The sequence below is a fragment of the Brachypodium distachyon genome, chromosome 1 (assembly GCF_000005505.3).
Source record: "Brachypodium distachyon strain Bd21 chromosome 1, Brachypodium_distachyon_v3.0, whole genome shotgun sequence".
Classification (NCBI taxonomy): domain Eukaryota; kingdom Viridiplantae; phylum Streptophyta; class Magnoliopsida; order Poales; family Poaceae; genus Brachypodium; species Brachypodium distachyon.
In genome coordinates, this window is record NC_016131.3 from 70,820,444 (window position 1) to 70,846,976 (window position 26,533).

Here is a 26,533-nt window from a genome sequence, read left to right on the forward strand (position 1 = left end):
TTGAGTAGCAATTCCTTTGAGATTCGGAGATAATACTACGTGTATCGGAAAGGATCCGCAGGACTGGAATTGTGGACCAGGGCTGCATACGTACGAAGTTGGTCTCAAGTTTGCCATGGTGAGGCTCACCAAGCTTTGGTTTGAAAGTAGAATAGAGCCAAAAGAGTAGAACTGTACTAGTAATCCAAAGTTATGTGACTTTGAAACAATCAAACGTACACTTCACGGTCAACAGGAAATCACTTGACCTATGTACATTTGTGAACGTTGTCGCAAAATACTTGTGTACAGTTATAATTTTTGTGGCAGCACACCCATGCATGCAAGCGTGGATACCTTTGCTCCCTCCCGATTGATGTCGACCACGCGCACTTAACGAATCAACCATGAATTGCTGCAAAAGCTTCATCAATATCCATCGACCATCATATTCATACCAGATTATGAGTACGTACTATACTTACACCTAAGAGCTGTAGAGCTTGTGGTAGAAAATGTCAATTTGCAGTCTCAAGAAACGAAAAAAAGAGTCCATCTGGACATATAAAGAGAAAACCGGCTAGGAAAAGTTCTCTGCAGGCAAATTGTAAGGCCTCAAGCCAGGGGATGGAGGCCCATTCATAACCATTTTGTTCAGCTAACCAATCGAATGAATTCTTGCAAACCAATAACCAGTTGAAGTTTGTTGACGCTCATGATTTAGAGAGCATCATTAATCACCAGCAGGCCTGCTTCAGCATGTTTTAGACAACAGTTCATTGCACCAACTACGGGCCCAGGTCCCTATCACCTCCAGTAGCACAACCCTGTACATTAGAAAGGTAAAAGATGCACAGGTCATTAATTTCCAAGAAGACAAACTTAGAAGCAGCCAGAAACAACTGAGAATGAAACAACTAACCGCAATCCATAAAGCAATACGAACAAGCATCGTAATGCCTCCTAGACCAATGTAAAAGTAGCTGCGCCAGCTGAGTGTCACAGGAGGTAGTGATGATGGTGTCGGAGCTAGCGCCGGCGGTGTCACAGGAGGTAGTGATGATGATGGAGTCACAGGAGGTACAGATGACGACGTGGTACTCTGCTTGAGAGACACAGACAGAATATACGGAACATATAGGATGAAGAGGGAGAAGAGCATGAAAGCCAATCGTCCCACATGTCGACTGTAGTCTTTCTCTAGTCTAGAGGTCCCAAATAGTCCGCATGGAAATGCAATTGCGGTTAGTACCCACGCAGTTGCAAATGCACCTAGAATTTCAAGCAAAAACAATCAATTAGAAGGGAGAAATCGATAAACTGTGTATCCATAAAACTACAGCGTAAGCTAAGTGATCATCTGGTATTAACGGGTATAACAGCCAACGTACCTACAATACAAGGAAGGATAGCAGCAAGAAACTGGGGCTGCATCTGAATCAGAACAGTCAGCCCAGTAACCATTGCTATGGTTAGGTAAATCTGCCTCTTATTCCACATATTATCCTCGAGCTGAAATCAACATCAAGTAAATCGGTAAATGCCGAGCAATTGAGATTACATTGAGATACCATCTGTCATAACAACCTCAAACTAGATTACTTCACAATACAGCTCCAACATTCCCGTGCTTGCCTTTCAAGGTGTTTGTTGTTCAGGTAAAAGTACTAACGCAAAGTTTTATTCGGGCTCGGCCGCACTGCGCCCTGTATCACGCACCACACGTACGCAGTGGGAGATCGGGATGTCACAGCGTCACAGAGAGATCATCTTATACTACTGTAGTACATTCTTCACAGGGCACTACAGTGGCCTGTGTTGCTCGTAGGCCTACACTACAGTATCCTAAGGCAGTACTCCTGTGTCAGTTTGCCCCCCACACACTGCAGACCAGTGCCTGGGTCCAACAGTATTCGGAAATTTATGGTTTGCAACTTTGCATATAGGGAAATTAACTAACCTTGGTGTGATTGGTATGAGATTTCTGCTGATCAGCCAGTAGAGGATCCGTGAGAGCATCTTCGCGAAGATTCAGTCCCCGTTCACGCTTATTCAGCTCTGCATCCTTCCTCCCCTGCCAGGCTTTCTCCTCTAGAACAGCCAAGTGATGTTCGCGTCCTTCTAGTAGGTGCTCTCTGTACTTAAGATTTTCTGTGTGCGTTGCCATCTCAATCATAGTTAGATGTCTATTCAAAGACTGCCTGTGACGCTCATTCCTGGCTTTGAGGGCATCCTCCTCAAGGGCATGCTCCTTGGTCGCTAACTCCATCTCCCACTGCTTCAGCTTCAGGGCTGTTTCTGCGGCAGCATCCGTGTGGGTGTGGGCAGTCTCCTTCCTCACCACCTCCTTCTCTGGCTGCTCCAGCCTCTCTTCTCCATCACGATCCGTCTTCAGGCTGCCGACAGATGCTGAGGAGGTGGACTTGGATGGGTTGACCTTGGTCACCAAGGAGTTGGAACTGCAGGGTAGTGACGGCGGCAGATGTGCTTCGGCGTGTTGGATTTGGACGACGACGTGCGGGGGCAGGGGCGGGGGAACATCGCGGGAGTGAACACCCAGCGCTGGAATCGCGGCCTCCCCCCACCTCTCCGCATCACCGGGGCGCGGCTTCTCCGACTCCAACTGCCCCCCCGGCAGCGCGCCTTGGATAACCGCGTCCAGATTCTTCGGTTGGTGGACAGAAGAGGCGGCGGCGGCGGCGGAGGTGGTAGCCGGATGGTGGATGAAGGAGGAGGAGGTGGAATGCCTGAGTTCGGAAGAGAGGAGGCGCTGGAGGTGGTGGGTTTGGCGGTGGCGGTGGCGTCGTCCGTCGCATCGTCCGCCATTTCGCTCTAGGCAAGCAGCAAGCGAAGCGGCGATGTTGGGCGTGTTGCTGTCGCTGCTTTGGGTTATGGTTTTAAATGGATGGCAAGATCCAGACGTGTTGATGTAGCCGTGCCCGGAGCCCTCACCTTTTCGAAAAAAAGCCGTGCCCGGAGCCCTGGATACAGAGCACAGGAGAGAAGGAAAGGGGGTGCGGGCGGGCAGATGATCGTTTTTTCTTGGGGCTGGGGCTGGGCTGAAGCCTGAAGGGCACCGGGAGGTCCGGGAAAGAGAAAAAGGGACGGCGTGGGGGGCACCGGGGCAGCAGTGAGGCACCCGACGGCTCCTTGCGATCGCAGTTCCCTAGTGTGATGGGCCGAGCGGAAGGTGCTCGGCGTAATGCCACAACCGACATGCCCGGCGCTGCTGAAAATACCCTGCGTGTCCTATGGTCCTCAATTCAGCTTCCGCTGCGAGGCCAAGCACAGGGCCTGCCCAGACGGGCCATTTTTCGCGGCCGCCAAACGACGCAGTCGTCGCAGTAAGCCGCACAAATGAGTTCACGAGGGTCATGAACTCAACGGTGTCTTTGCGTCAAACTGCGAATGTTTAAGGTTACGTTTGTTTGGGCTGCATCTTCACAACTGCAGATTTTAGAATCAGCTGTGAATGCCAACTGCGGACGGTAGATTAGAGCTGTCTGATGGCTGTTTGTTTGTGCAGCTGGTCCGGCTGCAGCTGCAACTGAAATGACCTGAATGACACTGTAGTTCCGTAGATTGAGTTTAAGCGTTGACTACGTTGTTGTAATTGTAAACAACACATTTAAGAGCTGTTTTTCATGCATATGACTAACTTTTCACTGGATGGCAATATTCTTTACTTTCATCGTAACCAAATTAGCAGTAAAATCATTGTTGGAATGTACTGCCACAGGGTGTAGTATATACTCATGCAATGAAAAGTAATTAAATGGAAATATAGTGCTCTCACAAAATTAGATCAGAAAATTAATTACTTCAGATCAGAAAATGTCCCTTCAGGCCGTGAAGTGCTAGTGATTGCAATAGTCAGCGTGGCATCAATTGCTTCAGATCAAAAAATTAATTACATGTATTTCAGAAAACTCACACGTATTTGTACACCATAGCATCATCCATCTGCCTAAATTTCAGAGAAAGAGAAAACAGAGGGAACGATTAGGGAGCAGTGCAGCACGTAGGTAGCAGCGATTGAGGAGTGGAGGCGCCGATTCGTGCTGTAGCCAGCGAGCGCGTGGCCGCCGTCCGCCGTGGTGCCCGTGGCCGTGCGCACGCCCGGGCGCTTCCTCCCCTCCGCATCTACTCCTTCCACCCGCACCTCCCCTCCACAGCTAGCGCACTCGTTGCTCCTCTGGATGTCTCGCCTAGGGCTCTCACAGTGAGAGCAAGGGAAAGGGTGCGGCGACGCCGAGCTCGAGCAACCGCAGGAGATCGAGAGGCAGCAACTTCCATGGGCTGGGATCTCGGGGAGGTGGCGGTTCCCACCTCGGTTCTGTTCTGGCGAGAACGGAAGTCGACTTCTCTGTTCCGCCGGCCATATAAGCTCGGGGCGGTGCCGGTGGCCGGATCCGAGAGGTGGCGGCGGGGTGTGAGGACGGGATCTGAGAGGGGAGGAAGATGCGCTCGCAGTCGGTCGAGGGGAGTAAAGATAACAGAACGAACTGGTGAGCGGCAAGTTGGGTGCATCATGTGATTTGGTGGGAGAGTAATTCGGTAAAAAACCTCGTTTGGAGCTGCAGCCGCCGGAAGAAGCACCGAAACAGCAGCTTCGGGCCTGTAGTGTACTGTTTTGGATCGCTTCTTCACCGCAGCTGCTAGGATTCATCTCAAAATACGTTGTTTGTTTGGGCTCCAGATTCCATCGCCCAGAAACTGTTGGAGTGGCCGGCAGCCAGGAGCCCAAACAAACGGACCCTAATTGTGGGACATGGAGCTCATTTCCATAACTTATAAAACCCCGTGCAAATTGCTATAGAAATCGGTTTTTTATGGATGGAGGGAGTTATTGTTATTGCAAGAGTATATTTCACAAAACCATAAGTTTTGAGGCATGTTTCTCAACAAGCACTGATAGATGCTAATTTGTCCGCAAAACCACGTGTTCTGTGTCCAACTGTTTCACTCCATTCAAAACACTGGTTCAGACGTTGTTGACAGTATTTCTTACAGGTGGGCCTCACTGTTTCACTCCACCCAAAACACTGGTTCAATTATATGAGCCCATGCGTTAATTGAAATTAGTTAGAACTTCGCCCTCCCAGTCCCAGGGAACCAAGTGGGATTCATCACAATATTGATGCAGCAATATTGCAAGGCAACGCAACAACTATTACAAGGAGTGGATTCTTTATTTCTGTATAAAAGAGGCACGGTTTAAATAAAATACAGTTTAGTGTTTGACATGCAGCGATGTGTCCAGCAGCAGGTTATGCTGTTCCGCAGGCCCAACCAGTTCTATCGGATATTCGGATGGTGATCTTACAAACACTATTGTACCCTTAACATATCGATTGGAATTTGCTCTGTTAATTATGTCATTTACCACGGGATTATCTGCAGATATTTATCGGCAACCTGGACTCAAATACGACAGAAGAGGAGCGGAGGCAGATATATGTGCAGTTTGGGGGAGTTTATGTAAGGATGTGGATCTGTCAATATGCATCTAGGTGGGTAATTTTAATAAAATAAAATCTACTAATTTTGTTCATGTACTACAATTTACGGAACAAATCATGCTATTTTGCCTGGCACTGCCCAAGTTACAGCCTTGGTAATTTCAGTTTTCAGATTGCAATACTATCCTGGAAGAAGCACAAATATGTGTTCATGCATCATTTTGTAGCCTGTTTTGTCTTCTTTCACAGATATATCAAATATGTTGGTACGAACTAGTGAGCAAAGGAGAGCCTTGAGAACTATCTATGACGTGCTTTTGTGACTTGAGACTCCATTGTTTATAATCTGGGCAGATGTGTCTAACATTCTCATGAGAAACAAATAATGTATGTCAAACTCCATTAATTGTTTATAATCTGGGCAGATGTGTCTAACATTCTCATGAGAAACAAATAATGTATGTCTCAGTAAGGAGGAACAAATTATTATATTTGTTCTCATGTGGATATGTAGTCTAACATCCAATTTTTTCCAAATGGTGCAAATATGATGTGTTTTAGCACCGAGATCATTTTTTCTGAGCATCTGCTGAAGAGTCTGTGCAACGTTTTCATGGCACAGTGATTGGCCAACAAGTATATAGGCTTTCATGGGGCAGAAGATCAGCCAATAAACATGTATATATCTCATTAAACTTGTGCTGCACAAGTCTTCACTAGATTTCTACTGCACAAATCCGACATTCAGTAAATCTCCCAAACGCAGATGTTCTGAATTAATAAAAGAGTTGTGGACTTCCACTGATGAGCATGCTAAAGAAGTAAAAAAGAATTTTGGTGATTCTGAACAGCTGGAATAGATAAAAATCTGGTTCACTCTGTTAACAGATGATTGGCTTGTTTGTTCTATAGTTATTTCTTGGCAATGCCTAACTGCCTTGTTCTAGTTTCATGTCTTTCCTGGTTATGACATCTTTTCTTCTTCTTTTTTTACCTGTTGGAATCTCTTCAAAATGAGTTTAATGATTGTTATTATCTTGCACAATCATATGCAGGATCAGTTAGCTGCCTTGATTCAGCAGCCATATCCTAATCAATGGACATGTGCTTATTATGGCTGTGGGTATGATCCATATATATGGGTATGCTCAGGACCCATCATACGCATATGGTGCTTATGCAGGATACAGCCAGTACCCCCAACAGGCAAGGCCTTAATCCTCTACACGCTCATGACACTCTTAAGTGTGTATCAGTAAGCTGTGGACATGTGTACACCTGAAGCTTGCTATTTTCTCAAAATTGTGGATTTATGTTGCATGTGACCAGAACAGACAATGGACATTCATGTTAATACCAAATGGGATTTTTATCCCTAGAAATAAAGAACTTTGCCCGTGCCTCCGATCCATACCATACGTTCTAGGTAAATTAGCTTGTCTATTTGGAGCATTACTAAGGATAACTTGCTATTAGTCCAACAGAACTGGACCAAGCGATGGGAATTACAACAATCCAGCAACTTGGGAGCAGCAACGTTCTAAGGGCCTGTGAGGTTTGAGCCCCATTTAGCCCAACCAAAATATTGACATAACCAAATCAAAGCCACGGCCAGAATATGGGCAAACTATTGTTGTTTGGATTGTAGCCATAGTGCATGCCAAAATATTGACAAATCATTGGCTTCCATTTGGTTTCAAGCCAAATAACTTGCCAAATATTTTGCAACTTCTATTGGCTAGTGTTTGGTTTGGTTGAGTTAAAGAATTTGCACATCATCACCAATAAAACAGCTAGTAAGGTTCTACGCTGACATATATTATATGTTGTCATATATCACAGGGTACAAATATGAAAAAAATGAATTAAATACACATATGCAATCTGACTCAATAATACCACTGCAAGGAAGTGTTACTGGAACTTCAGAACATCGATTCATACATTAGCCTAAACACTGTTCAGACATCAGATCTTTTTTTTTCTTTTTGAGAATACAGACATCAGATCTAGCCATGATACAAAATCAAGTTCATATACTAACCAACACTTCCCATTCGAGATCATTGTAAGACATGTAACTCAACTCAACTTTAATTTGAGTCTATTGGAATACATAAGGTAGACAATTGTATGCCTTCTTATCCAATTATATTCAATGTCGTCTACCCTGATTTATATTTCTGTTAAAGCTGGAGTGTTGTAATGCCCAGCGCATCTATTTTCCTTGTTGAACCTCTAGAATTTGAACTCTGTTTGAACGATTGTGGTTTCATTAATGAAAGCGGGAGCTAAGCTCCTTTATTCTAAAAAAGAGTTACAAGTTTGAATTCCCAGTATACAAATAATATTGTCTGCAGCGGGTTTCCTCAATCTCTAGGAACTGATCCTGCCTCCTCCATGGCCTTCAAAGTCTGATCAAACTCTGTTGAGACCACGTACATCATGACTGGCAGCGTAAGACATAGAGCACCATAAGCGCATAGAACAATATATCTTTTTAGTGTCGCCACTACTCTGGGTCTTTGTAAAAAGGAAGAAAAACATTGTAAGGCCCCCGACGATGCCAGCCGACTACACGCAACAGTTACACGTTAGATTAGTAATTGTCAATGATGGAATAATTGGTAAATGAACATGCATAACTAGTTGTTCCGATGAAATGCTTACCCTGAAAGCAGTCCTCCAAGCAGTATAATAGTAGCGGGAATGAGCAAACCGATGAGTACCGGTGACCTCTGGTGCGGCGGCTCGTCCTTCTTCTAGTAAGTTGCACAGGAGATCTTCGATGGCCCTAGTTGGCTCGTCGCCTGTCTTCATGATCTGAGAGAATCCTTTTTTTTTCAATCAAAGGTAGATCATGAATCTAGGATTTTAGAATAGGGTGGTCCTATATTGCATAAAAAAGATTGTGCCACCAATATAACATACTAACACACTAATACTAATATAGAATTTACGCAAAAATAAAGAATGTACTGTACCAAAATCACAATATGAATAGATTAATAAGGTCTTACAAACATATTAAAAATCACAATAAGTCTGAGGAACCATAACACACTTTCAGAGGATCAAATAAAACTATTTGTCGGGATAGCACTTTCTGATGGCTATGAAAGTCTCGATCATATCATCTTGATTCACTCGGCAGAAAGCATACGCTCAATGTATGTGACTACGCAGTTAGTCAAAAAACCCACCACCTATCAAATTCTCAATTGGAACAAACCCTAAAAAAATGGAAGCAATGTAATTGTTATATTTATATGGACAGTTTGAGCAAACCTTGAATTCAAGCCAGTCGTTCCAGCGGTCGCTTGGCTCGGCAATACTCTCGCCCGCTCGGCCCTACTCGCGGGGATTAGGGAAGGGCGGGGATTGATGGATTTGGCAATCGACGGTGGGAAACTGGGGATCGGTGGGCTATCTTTTTTTTTTGTCGCCGCCTGCCTTCTCCTGCTTCGTTTGATCGGATCGTTTCTATTTGTTGAGTCCTCGAGAGTTTTCTTTGAGAGGGAGTCGTCGTGAGTTGCGCGAAGGCAAGATATGCGAGCGAAGTTTTTCCACGAGAGGGAGTCGGGGAATCGATCGGTACCGGACTCGTACGAGAGGGATTATCGGTCCGAATTCGGATCCACCGGAATCGGATGAGGCCAAGGCCCAGTGGCCTAGTATTGATCTGTCATCTATGGGCTGAGGCTCCTTTTCTTTTTTCCGGGTTCGGAATCAAGGCAGACATGGTCCTCCAAAAGAACAAGCCTGGAGAGGAAAAATGCCACCCGACCGATCGATCCCCAGTTTCGTCATGTATCTCATGGAGAGGCTCTGGGCCTTAGCAAAACCAGCCTACAAAACAACCAAGCCTTTTTTCTTTTTTTCGAAACTATTAAAACCCTGAGCCGCGGGCCCCACATGTCATAGACTAGTATTCTCTGGACCAATAGGAAAATCCTATTCTGTCATAATATTGTAAAATTCATATCAATTCATTTGTAAAAACAAAAGGCATTGAAGGGAGCTTCATCGATCTGCTAAGAAAGAGGTGAAGAACAAAAATTTAGCAGAATCTGCTAAGGAGATGGAAAGGCATCGACTAAGTTTCTTTGGACAAGAATTAAGTAGCAGGCGCGAGAAAATAGCATTTGGTTGTACTTTCATAATCTGATAAATCTCTCCACTTATATGACTTCACTAGTATAGCTTGCTGCCTTGCTCTTTATTTGCCTGACATAATGTCCATCGGATGAATCAATCAAATAGAAACTGGAGTATTTCAAACTGAAACAAAGAATCGGTTCCAACTACATGAAGCGCTGCTGGTTAAGTAGCAGGCGCAAGAAAATAGCATTTCTTTGAACTTTCATCACGTCAAGAATTGGGATGGATATTAATCAGTATTATCTCTGGTCAAACAACAAAGTAGCTGAAGAAGAACAACAACATTTTGCTATATCTCGAGTTCTATATCTGAGGAATCTCTCCACTTATATGACTTCACTAGTACCTATACATTTATCCTTGCTCTTTATTTGCCTGACAGAATGTCCACCAGATGAATCAATCAAATAGAAAATGGGAGTATTTCAAACTGAAACAAAGAATTTGTTCTAACTACATGGATCGCCGCTGGTTAAGCTTCCAATTATTTTGCTGCTATTCCACCAGGAAAGTGCAGGGTTTCAAGAACCAAAACATGCCACTGGAGCTCTCTTCGGAATCAAAAGCCCTGGTGTTGTTCATATTCTTGACTCCAAAAGGTTGCCTTTTAGCATCTCTGCTGTTTTCCTGATCCTTATTAGGCGTGACCTTATCCTGAAGAAAAGGCAGTTGATACCGTCATTAGATGACTGCACAGTTAACTTGTGATTATATGCTGTACCGGATTTCACAACATTAGTATAAAACTAAAATATCTTATGGGGCGGCGGTTTCTCTTTCGTTTTTGGCTTTGCCTTGTGTTGAGACCTCGGTCTCTTGTACATGCATACTTGAGTTCATGATGCAGTAGTTATTAGTGCCACATGGTGAGGCCAGTAATTTAGAAAAAAAATACTGAACACACATAAGAAGAGATTAGAACAAACAGGCTACTGATCAAGTGACAGCAAAAATGGACCAAAATATTCACAATAGCAGTGTTCCTGACAAAATTACAGGGGTCATGCACAATGTAACTTAATCTAAAGTATGATGAATACTGTTGGAAACATGAAGAAAATATAGCAGTGTCCCTGACAAAATTACGCACTGTTATAACACATTAAGATCTCAAAAGCACGATTACAGTATATATATCACTGAAGATCTGAAGCTAATTCAGCACTCCCTCCCATTTCTTAATACAACTCATATAGATTTGTGCATTTCAACCAAGAAGAGCTCTCGTTTCTAGTTCCTGGCCACAACCAAGTTGGTTCAAATGGGTATGAGCAGTTATTGGCAGGGAATGGAAACCAATGAGAAACAAGGTATATAAATGGAATAAATAGAAAAGATTTATATGAGCTATATAAGGGAATGGAGGGAGTACAAAACTATATCAGCAGCAACCTCAGTACGCAAGATCTAGCTAAATAACATTTTGAGGAAGTTCTCTGATGGGTTGGTGTTAGGGATAACCAACTCTATTCTGTTAACTATGGTGACGTATCGCTGTAAGATTTCTGATCAGTGACCATGGTCATATTGCTGTTGGAAACATGAAGAAAATATACAGTCTTTTTAAGGTACCCACGCACTGTTAAAACACGTTAAGATCTCAAAAGCACGATAGCAGTATATCACTTAAGATCTGAAGCTAATTCAGTACAAAACCATGTCAGCAGCAACCTGACTATGCAAGATCTAGCTAAATGATACTCCCTCCGATCCTCAATTGTTGTCGAAATATTAAATGTATCTAGACGCTTTTTAAGAATAGATCTTGCAAATTTGAGTCAAGAATTTAGGATCAGAGGGAGTAACATTTAGATTGAGTTCTCTGACAACCAACTCTAATCTATTAATTATGGTGAAGATAATTCAAATCACTGTAAGATTTCTGATCAGTGACCATGAATATTGCTCGACCAATTGCAAGCATGCCATGTTCTTAAATACAACTAAGGCTAGTAGAAACCATGAACTTAGAAAATCAGTAATTGTGATCATATTGCTCGACTGATTGCAAGCATATGATGTTCTTAAATAATTGTACTAAGGCTAGTAGAAATCATGAACACGAAAATCAGTAAATCAATAATCATGATCATATTGCTCGACTGACTGCAAGCATTTCATGTTCTTAATTCTTTTACTAAGGCTAGTAGAAACCATGAACAAGAATAATTCACAAAGTAAATAAACACTATAAATCTAAAAATCAACACTGAATAAATCATAAACTAATATTTATAGGCATGCCGGATTAAGTCACCTTCAGTGACTTCTTGAGTGGTGAGCTGGTTGCTATGCCTCCAGCTTTAACGTTCTTCACACAGTTGGCAGAGGGGGATGGAAACCGCTGAGGAGTCGGTGGTGTTGCCTTCACCTCCTTCAACACAGAGGGTGATCTTTGCTTCCCTGCTTCCACCTTCAACCCAATCTTCTTCCCCTTCCTGCACAAAACACCATTATCAGTACCTCAACCTACAATCCTCCTCTAAAATTGATTTTGCAATGCAGTGACAAGCGATTTACATTGGGCTGGGACTCTTTTCCACTGTTTCTTGCCTTGGCACCTTCTTCACAGCATCCAAAGGAACCCGACTACTGCCGCCGCTACTACAATCCACCTTCTCCACTACATCACTGCCATATCTGCACAAATGAAAATGTTAAGGCCAAACCCAAAAGCCATAACCCAGTATTGCTTCAGAGTAAAGAATTACATTGGGCTTGGGCTCATTTCTTCCATGGCCTCTGATGCAGGCTGGCTGCTACTGACACCGCCGGCCATCCGCTTGAGCTCATTGTAGAAATCCGATATCTGGCCAAGTATGTCCTTCCCGGAGAAGAGGTTCCTCGCCGAGAGAGTACTCTTGAGCTGCCTCGGTGCCGCGTTCTTGCTTATCAGCGACTCCTTCTCTGCATTGTCCGGTCGCTTCTCCGCACTGGACTTGATGGCCTCCTTGGCATTCTTGGCCCACCGCGGCACGCCGAATGGCGGCCTGCTTGTCGCGGGAGGAGGCGTGATTAGTGCAGGGTCCTGGTTCTCGCTGTCGTCCTGGAATTTCTTCTTGGGGGCTGCCTTTGGTTTGATGGGCGACGCAAAGGCGGCAGTGCCGCCGCCTACGGCGCCTCGCTTCTTCAGATTGTTATTGCCGTCTCTGAGGAACGCGATGGAACAAACTGGGTCAGGAGTCAGGATAAGGTAGATCATCGAACAATTTTGCTTGAAGAAGAGTTGAATCTGACCTGAGGTTGGTGTCCCTCTCGCCAAACGGCAGCATGGCGGACACTGATCGCAGAAGCTTGCCCTGTTCCGAGGAAGAAAATCGAGCGGATTCGGTAAGTAAGAGAAAGAAAAGGTTCGCAAGAAATCGAGAAGAGGAGAAGTAAAACGAACCTTGGGGCTTGGGGTCAGCCTGAGGAAGTCCTCGGCCGTCTTTGGGTGCCTGCAATCTGCGGTGAATCCGAACAAAGAAATGTAAGACGACGCCCTAACAAATCAACAGGGGAGCTCCCTCTACAAGCATAGCCTGAATTTTGCAAGAACAGAGACCAAATCGCAATAAAGCAAAAGCAAAATCAATCCCCCAAAGAGGAATTGGACGGTTCTTGAAACCCGTCTGCCACGCACAGCCGCTGAAACCCAGTTGCGATTCAGCACCGATGGAGGCCAATTGCTAATCCTTTCCACCCTGGATCCACGAGCAGGCGGAGTCGGAAGCAAAAGGGACGGGAGGAACAGAAGGCGTACCGGGGCGGCAGAACCAGGCGTCGTCGTCGACGGTGACGCCGGCCCCCGGGTCGTCGAGGTCGACCCAGTGAGGGGCCTCGATGCCCTCGTAGGTCTCGTCGCGCACGTACCGCGACACCACCCTGCTCCAGTCGATGTCCTTGGGCTCCATCGACTCCATGGCCGCCCCCTTCCTCTCGAGCGATGCGCGCCCCCCCTCTGCGCTCGCGCTCGCGCGCGCCCGTGCAGTCTCCCAGGGCACGAGAGAGAGAGAGAGAGAGAGAGAGAGGGGATGCGCTGGGTGGGTTCTAGTGGCAGAGGCGTTCTCTTCCCCGGGTTTTCTCTTCTCTGGCTCTTGGTGGTGGAGCCGTTACGCTATTGACCTGCCGTTGGCTCCCGGCGGATTTTTCCGACCGTTGGGGGATCTTTAATCGCCAGCCTAGTACGAGTACTGCAATAATGGGGAGGGCCTCTTCTGCTGCTAACTGACAGCTGGACCCAACGTGGATCTTGCTTTGGGCCCGGAGCCTTGAGAAAGTTCGAGTTGCACGATGGCCGAGGACTGATCGAACGGTGTTGTGTCACCCGGCCCGGCCGGGATGTAGTGCTGGGACTTGGGCCGTGCCGGCCGGACCAACACCAGCACGGGCCTGTCGGGCTACGGGCCGCGGTAGCGGGTAGCCGATGCCATCCAGGCACGACACGCACGTTACCCTCCATGGAGGCCCAAGAACGGAACGAAGCACGGGTTGGCTTTCGCGTCCCTGCCGTGCCGGCCCATTGCTCTGTGGGATGGAGGCGCCGATCCGCATAGCGGTGGTCGCTGGAGTGGGTGCCGCGGCAGAGATGCAGCCGGCGTCGCCGTGGAGAGCTCCCTGCCGGCATGCGGCCGTGCACAGGAATCCAGGGACTGCCGCACGTGAGATTGCCAGATTGGGAGAGATGCACGTGTCGCCAGCCGCATCAAGTGGGTGGTATTGGCGGCGGACAAGATGCAGTGTGGAGTGCGATTGAGATCTGAGAGTAGAGGGAAGCAATTCGTGTGCGTTCTTCGTTCATCGCCCGCCAATCCCATGGTGGGTGATTTGTTCTGTGCGTGGGGATCCTTGATGTGTGTGTGTTGGACTGCTGGGCCGATGACCATACGTGTGAGAGAGTTTCTCCCAGCCCAACATAAAAAATACGAGATAGGCTGCACTGGATAGCAGCATGCATGAGCCTATATCGGGCCGTGCCAGCCCGAGCACGGCATTGTTAGTCGTGCCGTGCTGTGCTGCCCCATCGTGCACAATATTAGGCCTGGCACGGCTCAGGATCTACCGAGTAGTTCGGGACGAAACACTCAAACACGGCCACTTTATCGCACCAGGAAGCGTGCGACTGCTACTGGTTGACGACGCACATATGGCCAAAGCAATAGCCGATCTGCAATGCTCTTGCACTTGCAAGTCAGGTTGGCCAGATCCAGCATTAGAACAGAGTAAACAACATGCATATGTAAATAACTCAAAATCGACCATCACAAGATCGAATTGCATTGCATGTTCCTCTAAAACTAGAATTGCATTGCATAGATCAGATCATAAATAAAGACACCATCACATCGTGCATGTCATAATCATGTGGGGCAACTCCAATGCATCTTTTCCTGTTGTACATACATGTAACCTGTAAAGCTCTCCTTTCATTTTAATACAAGCTCCTGCTGTTCCCCCCGGTCAAAAAAAAAAGAGAGCAAACAAAGAGATCAGATACAAGTTCTACCACGAGCACATGGTCTAGAGGAGCCTGCTCATCGGAGTATCAAGGAATCAATGAAATGGGGTTAAAGAAGACTCCGCGATTCCAACAATATTTTTTGGAAGATGAGGAGTACATCGGTGGCTTTTTTTGAAGATGTAAGAATTGTAGTGCCATATATAAAATGATGCTGCATTTTCCGATTCGTGCCTCCATTCCTCATAATATCCTTCGCCGCTGAAGTCCCCACCAGTTCCTTCTAGCATGTGTCATTGCTTCCTCGAGTCGTGTCCCTCTGGTCGTCTCCTCATAATATATGTCACCACCGAACTCCTCAGCCGTTACGCCTAGTACAAGCCGCATAGTTAAACATCCCCCTCTCGATCTATCCTTGTAGTACCCGTCGCCATTGAACGCCTGAAGTTTCCATAGTCTAGAAAACGACCATGTTTGTTGCTGCCGCACCATGTTCCCCTCTCACCGCCTCCCCATAAAACAGCCATGCACCTTCGATGCCCATGAAATTACGGCCCGGTGAACTCCAAAGTTCCTGATCTCTGGAGATTGTACTAGAGCAACTAGAGCTCTCTATATACGGAAGGAGTGGGTGGCAAGGATCATCACCAGACCGACTTCTATTCCCTTCGAGGTCCAAGGCTAAGTTATCTCATGTCATGCATGTTTACAAGAATTTAATCGGTGGTGTGGTTTTGTAGCAACTAATTAATAATCCTCATAGCCAAATGTTCCTCTACAAAAGTTAGTAGTGTTTTCCATTCATGGAATTATTGAGATTTTTTTTAGTGTTATTGAGTTCTTCCTGGATAACATGCTTAATGCCTTGCTTAAGCTAGCCACGAAGTTTTCCTTTTTGAGGAATGAAGCCATGAAGGTCATAGATAGAGTGAAGAATTCTCCCTTTTCGTTGATCTTGATCCATTAATTCATAGCTTGCTTGAACATGCAGGCGTTCTTCTTTTGGAGAATACATACATGCACTACTACTTTGGGTGTGGCCGGCCAAGGGGTCTTTGCACCGTGCATGCTTCACTTAGCACACACTGGAGTGTTTAATATTCAATTTTATTCGATCGGAAATAGTGTCGACATACTCTTTGTACATGACAGCTCAGGTCGAGGAGAGCAAGTAAGCAAAACCAGTAACTGATGGTCGTAGGTATTGATTTGCTAGAGACAGATCAGTGGCGCGTGACAAATGTACAAGGCCGTCTACAAGTGTACAAGGGTGCTAAATAGCGGTGCCTGACAAATGTACGTACAAAGAGGGCGTGTTTAACACGTGTACGATCATCTACCTGGTGATGATTGATGAAGAATGGGACAGCTCACTCAAACGATGGTGGTCAAACCTCCTGAACGTCATGTAGACGGTGGGATACAGGCTGCTACTGATTCAATACGGTGTGCGGCACCGTCATCAGCTTGGATTTTCCCCGATGATCAGTAATTAAGCGCGCGCTATGAATGCTTTGTTGCCGTTTTATTTGTTTGTGTCCGGCCACTCCCTCCTTCTTAAACCCGTGATCCCCCAGGCTCTCCATCCACAGCTCTTGGTTTGCCTCCTTGACGCGCTAGTAGTAATCCAAGGCGAGAGAGTGATCGAGCAGGGAGAATGTCGGACGTAGTCTCGGTCAGGAAGGCGATGTACCTTGACTGCATCAGGAACCACGCGGTGGCTTTGGGGCAGGTCGGGCACTGCCTGGACGGCTGCACGGAGTTCGTGCAGCCGTTGGGGAGCCGCCTCAACTGCGAGGGCTGCGGCTGCCACCGCTCCTTCCATCGCCGCGTCATGTTTGACGTGTCCATCTCCGTGTCCGTGTCTCCGACGCCGCAGCCGCAGCCCCCGCAGCGCCAGCCCGTTCCGACGGCCGTGCTTTCTGGGGACAGCTCGGCTACCGAGAGCGACGAGGACGACTTCCAGCGCTCGGTCCCCGCACCGCAACAGCAGCGTCGGGCGCCGGTGGCTGTGGCGCAGCAGCAGCAGCAGCAGCACTACCCGGCACCGTTGCCCATGATGGTGGTGGCGCCGGAGCAGGTAAAGAGGCCCCGCGCATCTTTCACCACGGAGCAGAAGACGAAGATGGAGGAGCTGTCGGAGAGGATCGGGTGGTTCTACAAGCAGCGCAACCGGGCCACCATCGAGGAAGGCTGCCGCGAGATCGGTGTAACCAGCAGCGCCTTCAAAAATTGGATGAACAACACCAAGACCAAGCGCAACAAGCTCCGCCGGGCCTCCGTCTCCGCCAACAACAACAACGCAGCACCACCAGCGGCAGCTAGCTGCTCCCCAGCTCTCCCACCGCCGCCACCGGCTTCAACTTGAACATGTAGTAGCTTGAGAGGTCTAGAGCTAGCATGTCTTCGTAGTTTGAGAGAGAGATCAGAAAGCCAGCATGTCTCGGTAGATTGACACCAGGGTTTCGATTTTCAGTTTGTAAGGTTCCAATAATGTTTGTTTCAGTGTAATAATTTCAGTACTAGTATTTCAATTTCTGGCTAGCTCCCCGTCCCTGTCAGAGTTTTGCCATTTTTTTTCATCCAAAATTTATTTGAATTTGAATTTGCTTTGGTTGACTTTGTCATGTGAAATCATATGTGATGTGTAACATTGGCAAGTGTTTTAGATGAAACATTGATGTGCATACTTTGGATAATATGGATATTTAAGTGATGACATGTATCTTGTTTGGACTTAGTGCTTTGCTAGTGGTGTGCTGATCCATTAGTTTCTTATGTGAAAACATGGCGTGAGTTGTGTGAAACTTACCCTGAGTCAAGTCGTGGACTTGTGCTCGTACTGGTTATTTGTGTGTTCGCTTTCAGGTGTTGCCGGAGCTAGAAGAACGTGGTCGATGACGGGATCGAGAGACGAAGCTTGGGAAGCTGAGGTCGAGGATCAAGGTCATGCGGGACGTTCGTGCGAAGGAACAATGGAAGTGAAGGCTACGATGATCCGGGAGGGCACCGGTTTGTCGTATGTTGTTTATACCGGAGATGTACGGTATTGGAGATATTCGATACGTGATGGTCGAGTTTTGAAGACATCACAAGAAGAGTTGATGGCATGAAGTGACATCGAGGTGAAGATATGTAGGTCCAGCCGTGGCTGGATGAGAGCTGTTTAAAGATTAAACAGTAGCGTCATTAAGATGACATCGGATGGAAAAGTGATCCACATGAAAGTTGTGCGCGTCGTCGAGACAAACAACTTTTATTTTGGAGTCATCTCAATCCGAGATTGTATGCGGGCCCCACGGGCAAAATACTGACCGGGACAGAGGAGTCCGTGTTGGATTCGGATTCGGTTTAGGGTTGCGAATTTTCCCTTATAAATAGAGGGCATTCTAGCTAGGGTTTTAGCAAGGACGTGAGGGAACTCAAAGCTTTGGATCTAGATCAATTCTTGGAGAGTTCTTGGATGCATGGTTGCATCTTTTGTAATCGATCGACATCGTTGCAATAAAGAGATTCGTTGGCGGTGTCATCTCTGTTCTTTTCGGATCTTCGTGAAATCTTCGTGCTAGATCTTTCTAATACTTTGGTGCAGGTTCATCACAAGTTCATAATACTTTGCTGCAGGTTTATCACGAGATCAAGAGAAGATTGCGATTAATTCATCTTTCTTGTTATTCCTCGAAATTGGTTTTAGATTAATCCTCGTAACTTTCTGTCAGCTGTTACTATTTTGATCATATCTTTTGATTGGTAAGTCCGATTGAGCTGATTCTTGTTGGGTTGGTTAGATAATTTTAATATCTTTCTTTTCCATACTCATACGTATTTTTTGGTTCATCCAATCAAAAGTTACGACTGTTTTACTATCACGGACAGAAAGGTGATTTAGGGTTTGAACTTTCGGGAAAAGTTTTAATTTGCTTCCGCGCAATCATTCACCCCCCCTCTGATTGCCTATCTCGATCTCACATGTCATTTCGTCCAAAATCCAGAGGGAAATTTCAGAAATTCGGTTCATTTGGAGGGATTAAAAAAACACCTGAAATTCAAAACCTTGCTTGAGGGGAGAGAGAGAGAGAGGGAGAGAGAGAGGGCATGTCTGTTTATGTTCATATACGGAGTATTAGAGTTGCATTAGAAAACAATGAGAAACCTATTGTGCATAAACGTAAACATATTAATAATGCTAGCATGGATACTTCTGATTTGACAGATTCAACTTCTTGTAATAATTGTCATATTTTTTGAATTGAAGTTGAAAGATGCAAATGCTAGGGTTTCTCATGTTGAAAATGCTTTACATATCCAAGAGGTTTCTTTGTGCGCTAATTGTAAAAGTGGAAAACAAATCATTGATGGTGTTTGTGATAACTGTATTGCCTTGTCTCATCAAGTTAATTATTTACACGCATCTTTGCAGAAATTTTCTAGTGGGCACAAAAATCTGAATATGATTTTAGATAAGTCTAAAGTGAGTAAAAACAAGACCGGCCTCGGTTTTAATACACATGCTCATTTTAAGGCTAATCCACCCACTATTGTTAAGTCACTTGGTAATGGAATTTTTGAAACATCTAACAAGCCAACCAATGTGATTTTTAAATCTGCCGGCATCATGTCTAATGATACTTCAACAATTGCAAATGTAGGTCATATATCACATGCTAAACCTGGAAGTAGGTACACTTGCACTTATTGTAATAAACCTGGACATGGTGTAGGTTCTTGTTTTAGACTAGCTAGAGTAATTAAAAAGGAAAGAAAACAAGCTAGATCTAATTCCTTCAAGGCACATTATGCTCATGATAAAACTACTACTTCCGTTATGTGCCTAGGGTGAATGTTTCACCTTTCGTTTCAACTTGCACGAGATACATACAATCTGTCCCAATGTATAAAGAAACTCGTGCTCTGCCTACTCGTCGTGTATCTCAGTACTGGATACCTAAAAGCTTTTTATCTAACCCCAATACTGAGATCTCGGCATGTGTTTGTTTGTAGGCACTTCGCGTGAGGAAGGAGAACATATGGCTAGTGGACTCCGGTTGTTCTCGTCACATGACCGGTGATAAAAATTGGTTCTCCTTCCTCAAACGTGCATCTCGGGCTGAAAGTGTAACCTATGGAGATGCTTCTACATCTACTGTTGTTGGGAAAGGTACAGTAAAGGTAACCGACAATTTTGTGTTCAAAGATGTTGCTTTGGTTGAAAATCTAAAATACAACTTATTGTCGGTTTCACAAATGATTGATGAGGATCTTGAAGTATCTTTCAAGAAGAGTGCTTGCAAAGTTTTAGATGCTTCGGGTGATCTTGTTTTTGATATATCACGCTTTGGGAAAGTTTTTAAGGCTGATTTTCATGCTGCTTCAAATGCAAAATTTAGGTGTCTAGTTGCCAACACATCTACAGATTTATTATTTTGGCATCGTAGACTTGGGCATATTGGTTTTGATCATCTTACTCGCATTAGTGGTATGAATGTCTTAAATGGTTTGCCTAAACTTAAGAGAGAAAAACATGTTGTATGCTCTCCTTGTAGACATGGTAAGATGGTTGCAGGTTCTCATGCACGCATTACTGGTGTCATGACTGATGCCCCAGGACAGATTCTACACCTTGATACAGTTGGTCCATCAAGAGTACAATCTTTTGGTGGTAAGTGGTATGTTCTGGTGATTGTTGATGATTATTCAAGATATTTTTGGGTTTATTTTATGGCATCTAAGGATGAGGCTTTTAGTCATTTTAAGAGTCTTGTGAATAGATTAAGTGTTGAGCACCCAGGATCTTTGAAAACTATCAGGAGTGATAATGGAACTGAATTTAAGAATTCATATTTTAATCAGTTTTGCGATGAACTTGTCATTGAACATCAATTTTCTGCACCTTATGTACCGCAACAAAATGGTGTAGTGGAGCGTAAGAATCGAACTCTAGTTGAGATGGCCCGTACTATGCTTGATGAATTTTCTACTCCTAGAAAGTTTTGGGCTGAAGCTATATCTACTGCTTGTTATGTTTCAAATCGTGTGTTCTTGAGATCCAAAATTGATAAAACGCCATATGAACTACGATTTGGACGTAAACCTGTTATATCTCACCTAAGAGTTTTTGGATGCAAATGCTTTGTTCTTAAATCTGGCAATCTAGATAAGTTTGAGTCTAGATCATATGATGGCATGTTTCTTGGATATCCTGCTCATTCATGTGGTTATCGTGTTTATATTTACGTGACTAACCAACTAATGGAAACCAGTGAAGTGACTTTTGATGAGGCTAGTTCTGGCTCTAGTCCTCTTGTTTCTAATGCAGGAACACATGTTCAGGGGGAGGGAATATTTTTAGATGATGAAGATGATGAGGAGGATGGCGTGCCCCCAGCTGTCCATGCACCATCTGTAGCTGTTCCTACACCTACTACTACTGCTGCTACAATTGATCACCCTCAGGAGACTACCTCGACTACTCAAGCTGGGGTTGAGCAAGCTGCTGAGTCAAATATTTCAGCACCCCGACACAATCAAAAGAGGCACCCTCCTGAACAGATTATTGGAAGCATGACTGAGAGAGTCACACGGTCAAGGTTTATCGATTCTAACTCTCACAATCATTCTGCATTTGTTGCTTCTTTTGAGCCCAAAGATATATCTCATGCATTTACTGATGAATCGTGGATCAATGCCATGCATGAGGAATTAGAAAATTTTGAGCGTAACCAAGTTTGGACTCTTGTTTCACCACCTCCAGGTCATACCCTTATTGGTACACGTTGGGTTTTTAAAAACAAACAAAGTGAGGATGGTGTTATTGTTCGCAACAAGGCTAGGTTGGTTGCTCAAGGTTTTACTCAAATTGAGGGTCTTGATTTTGATGAAACTTTTGCCCCTGTTGCTAGATTAGAAGCTATAAGAATTTTATTGGCATTTGCTGCATCTAAAGGTTTCAAGCTTTATCAAATGGATGCTAAAAGTGCTTTTCTCAATGGCTTCATTGATGAGGAGGTTTATGTTAAGCAACCACCGGGTTTTGAGAATCCAAATTTCCCAAACCATGTTTATAAACTCTCAAAGGCTTTGTATGGTTTAAAACAAGCCCCACGTGCATGGTATGATAGGTTAAATTTTTTTTTACTTGAAAAGGGTTTTACCATGGGAAACGTTGATAAAACCTTATTTGTACTCAAGCATGGCAATGATCAACTCTTCGTACAAGTTTATGTTGATGATATTATCTTTGGGTCTGCCTCTCATGCTTTGGTGTCAGAATTTTCAGAAACTATGAGCAGGGAATTTGAGATGAGCATGATGGGCGAACTTACTTACTTTTTGGGGCTGCAAATCAAGCAAACAAAGGAGGGCACCTTTGTACATCAAAGTAAGTATACGAAGGATCTGCTACGACGTTTTGGGATGGAAAACTGCAAGCCTATTATGACACCAATGGGATCTACGACGTCGCTTGATCTTGATGAGGATGGTGAACCTGTTGACCAAAAGATGTACAGGAGTATGATTGGTTCACTTCTTTATCTTGCTGCCTCTAGACCGGATATACAATTTTCTGTATGCTTGTGTGCACGGTTTCAAGCTTCCCCACGTACATCACATTTACAAGCTGTCAAGAGGATTTTCAGGTATCTACATGGCACCCAATCTTTTGGCATTTGGCTTTCTGCTTCCTCTAATATCATATTGCGTGCATTTTCGGATGCTGATTTTGGAGGTTGTAGAATTGATAGAAAGAGTACATCTGGTACATGCTTATTTTTGGGTGATTCTTTAGTACTTTGGTCTTCTAAGAAACAAATTTCTGTTGCACAGTCTACTGCTGAAAGTGAATATGTAGCTGCTGCTTGCTGTTGCTCACAGATTTTATGGATAATAGCTACAATGAAAGATTATGGGGTTATTTTAGAAAGTGTACCACTTTATTGTGATAACACTAGTGCTATATGTATTGCTAAAAACCCAGTGCAACATTCTAGAACTAAGCACATAGATATAAGATATCATTTTCTTAGAGATCATGTTGAAAAAGAAAATGTTGTGCTCAACTTTATAGATACCGAACGTCAATTGGCAGACATTTTTACTAAACCATTGGATTCTTCTCGGTTTGCTTTTCTTCGAGGTGAACTTGGAGTAATCAAACCATACGGGATGGTTTGAGGGGGAGTTTGTTCTTCGTGTACGATACTTGCTTCTTTTTCGTTCTTTTATCTTTAATAAATAAAAAATCTGAAAAAGTAATGAGCATTGTATTCCATCCTGAAATGACATTTTTGCAACCACGTTTATGTTTTGAGGACATTGTCATTTTATATGTATGCTCGTATGAAATAGTCTATCACATGACTTCTAATACGAATGATAACTTGAACTAAATCTTGTCATGGTTAAACTTTGTTAGCTATTTTGATTTTGGATACTTAATTACTAGCAATGATGAAAATATAATGGTATCAAGGTTCCAAATATACAAAGACACGTGGTGTCAAGCAATTTTTACTAAATAAATATGCCAATGTCGCACTACATCTTCACGAGACTGCTTACCATTGCACTTTGGTATGAACTTGGAGGTTGCTGTGTTTATTGAAACCTTTGTCTTAAGCTTCTGATTGCTTATCATTGCTTTAAGCTTCTGATTGTTAATCATTGCACTCTAGACCATGTATTGGAGATATTCGATACGTGATGGTCGAGTTTTGAAGACATCACAAGAAGAGTTGATGGCATGAAGTGACATCGAGGTGAAGATATGTAGGTCCAGCCGTGGCTGGATGAGAGCTGTTTAAAGATTAAACAGTAGCGTCATTAAGATAGCGTCGGATGGAAAAGTGATCCAGATGAAAGTTGTGCGCTTCGTCGAGACGAACAACTTTGATTTTGGAGTCATCTCAATCCGAGGTCGTATGCGGGCCCCACGGGCAAAATACTGACCGGGACAGAGGAGTCCGTGTTGGATTCGGATTCGGTTTAGGGTTGCGAATTTTCCCTTATAAATAGAGGGCATCCTAGCTAGGGTTTTAGCAAGGACGTGAGGGAACTCAAAGCTTTGGATCTAGATCAATTCTTGGAGAGTTCTTGGATGCATGGTTGCATCTTTTGTAATCGATCGACATCGTTGCAATAAAGAGATTCGTTGGCGGTGTCATCTCTGTTCTTCTCGGATCTTCGTGAAATCTTCGTGCTAGATCTTTCTAATACTTTGGTGCAGGTTCATCACAAGTTCATAATACTTTGCTGCAGGTTTATCACGAGATCAAGAGAAGATTGCGATTAATTCATCTTTCTTGTTATTCCTCGAAATTGGTTTTAGATTAATCCTCGTAACTTTCTGTCAGCTGTTACTATTTTGATCATATCTTTTGATTGGTAAGTCCGATTGAGCTGATTCTTGTTGGGTTGGTTAGATAATTTTAATATCTTTCTTTTCCATACTCATAAGTATTTTTTGGTTCATCCAATCAAAAGTTACGACTGTTTTACTATCACGGACAGAAAGGTGATTTAGGGTTTGAACTTTCGGGAAAAGTTTTAATTTGCTTCCGCGCAATCATTCACCCCCCCTCTGATTGCCTATCTCGATCTCACATGTCATTTCGTCCAAAATCCAGAGGGAAATTTCAGAAATTCGGTTCATTTGGAGGGATTAAAAAAACACCTGAAATTCAAAACCTTGCTTGAGGGGAGAGAGAGAGAGAGGGAGAGAGAGAGGGCATGTCTGTTTATGTTCATATACGGAGTATTAGAAATTAAGTTCCAGTGTTCTTGTCCAAAAAAATGTTCCAGTATGTGCATCATCGAGGAGTACTGATTGATTTTGCTTACTTGACATTTTCACCCAGGATGGTACCGAACGAGAGATGAATTGTGTGAATCTCTCCGTATGTGTAAATGGGTTGTGAATTAAATCGGCTAGAATTCTTCGGCTTTGTACCCCTTCCCCCTCCCCCCGCGTTGCCCTTCTCTGGTGACACGGGGGAACCCTAGCCGCCGGCCCTAGGGGCCCTTCCCCTTCCTCCCCTGCTTCGCCACCGCCGGAGGGAGCGACGGCTAATAAGCCGTGCACGTCCGAGGAAGGTGGCGGCGGGGCACTTCTTTCTCACTCTCGGAGCCTTGAGCGCGATGGAGGTCGGGGGCACACGAGGCGGCTGCTCGCAGCGGCGGGCGGCGCTGGATCTGCGGCCGGCGTGGCCGGATTCGGGGAGGCTGCCGCCAGATCCGGGGCGGCGAGGCAGCGGCGGTCCCGCGGGTGGCGTGGGCGGGGGTCGCCTGTGCGGGGCGATGTGCACGTGCTCTGTCCTGCGGGTGTAGCGGTGCGAGGAGGACGCCGGCGCGTGGCGGTGCGCTGCTGTGAGGAGGCCGCGTGGTGGGCCGCGAGGTGGCAGCCGGCGGCGGTGTTGCGGGCCTATTCAAGGCTTGGCGAGCCACAACCATGCTACCCTTTCCGGGGTCGGTGTGGCCAGATCCAGTGCATGGGGCGGTTGCGGCGCCCTGGCAGGTGTCCGGTGGTGGTTTGGCGCGTGACGTTCGGCGGGCTTCGCTCTAGCTCCTGGCTATGGTGGGTTTGGCGGCTGCGGGTGAAAACCCAACATCGACGTGGTCAGTGCTGGCGACGACGGTGTCCTCGGACGTTGCTTTCTTATTGAAGGCGTCGTTGTACAGCCCCGCCACACCCCACCCTTCGAATGAGGTGCCTTCGAGCGAAAGCTCTGATCCGGTTTCCGGGTTGGGTAACGGCGACGTCCTCGGACGCCGTGTCCTCCTTGGAGGCGTTGCCTTTGGAGATCTCGTTTGGCAGCGGTGTTTGCTTGCTATGGCCCTGGCCAGGAAGGGCGACTACGTGCTACACGGGCTTGCCGATGCGCGAGCCGCTCCCATCGGGGCAATCTTTTTTGGCTCCGCTCTGCCTACCTTCTTCTGGTTGTCGAAGAAGCCCCGCTCTGCCTACCTTCTTCTGGCGCACGAGCCGTTCCCTGTTCGGCGTCGTTGGAGCGGAAGAGGTCTTTGTCTTTGCGGTAGCGGCTTGTTTATTCGGTTCCTGTGTATGCTCGTTGTCAGGGTTTTTCGCACGACTTTCCTTGAATAAGCCATGCATTTGTATCGGTTTTCCTCATAAACAGGGCCAACCCTATTCTTCTAATCGAATCGTGGGGATCGACCGTTGTGTCCTCAAAAAAACATATAGGGCTTTGTGTACAACAGAATCGAATAAATATGCCTGTCGAAATGCGGTCAGCGACAACGTCGTTGAGGTTAATTAGCTCGGAAATTATCAAGTTAACACCTTCGATCGAGGCGAGCCTGTTGGCTTGGTAAACATGCTTGCAGATTGGGATGATGTATTAGCAACATGTAAAACTAAAACATCAATCTCTCAAGGACACCCACTCAAGGACGAAGTGTTGGTTGATTTCGACGTGCTTTGCGCGTTGGTGCTGCATTGGTTGGAGAAGAGATAGATGGTGCTGACACTGATATGAAA

The 26,533-nt window shown here is 45.3% G+C and overlaps 3 protein-coding genes across 4 annotated transcripts; 1 reads left to right on the forward strand and 2 right to left on the reverse strand.

Moving 5' to 3' along the window:
- Positions 1-404: 404 nt before the first annotated feature.
- Positions 405-3,550, reverse strand: LOC106865713. Its single transcript, XM_024457337.1, has 4 exons — positions 1,940-3,550; positions 1,371-1,491; positions 902-1,251; positions 405-806 (listed from the first exon to the last, which is right to left on the reverse strand). Exons 1-4 carry the CDS (start codon positions 2,246-2,248, stop codon positions 768-770), a joined length of 819 nt encoding a protein of 272 aa, XP_024313105.1. The 5' UTR covers positions 2,249-3,550; the 3' UTR covers positions 405-767.
- Positions 3,551-9,812: 6,262 nt separating this feature from the next.
- LOC100844817 lies at positions 9,813-13,693 on the reverse strand. 2 transcript variants are annotated; one of them, XM_003558651.4, is made up of 7 exons: positions 13,345-13,685; positions 12,991-13,046; positions 12,840-12,901; positions 12,314-12,751; positions 12,123-12,242; positions 11,860-12,040; positions 9,813-10,256 (listed from the first exon to the last, which is right to left on the reverse strand). In XM_003558651.4, the coding sequence occupies exons 1-7, from the start codon at positions 13,502-13,504 to the stop codon at positions 10,098-10,100; spliced, it is 1,176 nt and encodes a 391-aa protein (XP_003558699.1). In that variant the 5' UTR covers positions 13,505-13,685; the 3' UTR covers positions 9,813-10,097. The 2 variants fall into 2 exon arrangements, with proteins under 2 accessions (XP_003558699.1, XP_024313811.1); XM_024458043.1 differs by lacking the exon at positions 9,813-10,256 and adding an exon at positions 10,544-10,839 and having other exon boundaries at positions 13,345-13,693.
- Positions 13,694-16,696: 3,003 nt separating this feature from the next.
- LOC104582418 (zinc-finger homeodomain protein 9) lies at positions 16,697-17,407 on the forward strand. Its single transcript, XM_010231942.1, has one exon. The coding sequence runs from the start codon at positions 16,697-16,699 to the stop codon at positions 17,405-17,407; it is 711 nt and encodes a 236-aa protein (XP_010230244.1).
- Positions 17,408-26,533: the final 9,126 nt, after the last annotated feature.

Bases quoted from the DNA above. Each gene is read 5' to 3' on its own strand.
- LOC106865713 (XM_024457337.1), bottom strand. From the start codon at position 2,248: ATGGAGTTAGCGACCAAGGAGCATGCCCTTGAGGAGGATGCCCTCAAA. The intron at 1,492-1,939 runs GTTAGTTAATTT...TGTTGATTTCAG, and splicing joins CTCATACCAATCACACCAAG to CTCGAGGATAATATGTGGAA. The intron at 1,252-1,370 runs GTACGTTGGCTG...TTGAAATTCTAG, and splicing joins TATCCTTCCTTGTATTGTAG to GTGCATTTGCAACTGCGTGG.
- LOC100844817 (XM_003558651.4), bottom strand. From the start codon at position 13,504: ATGGAGTCGATGGAGCCCAAGGACATCGACTGGAGCAGGGTGGTGTCG. The intron at 12,243-12,313 runs GTAATTCTTTAC...TCATTTGTGCAG, and splicing joins GAAATGAGCCCAAGCCCAAT to ATATGGCAGTGATGTAGTGG. The intron at 12,041-12,122 runs GTAAATCGCTTG...TGTTTTGTGCAG, and splicing joins GAAAAGAGTCCCAGCCCAAT to GAAGGGGAAGAAGATTGGGT.
- LOC104582418 (XM_010231942.1), top strand. From the start codon at position 16,697: ATGTCGGACGTAGTCTCGGTCAGGAAGGCGATGTACCTTGACTGCATC.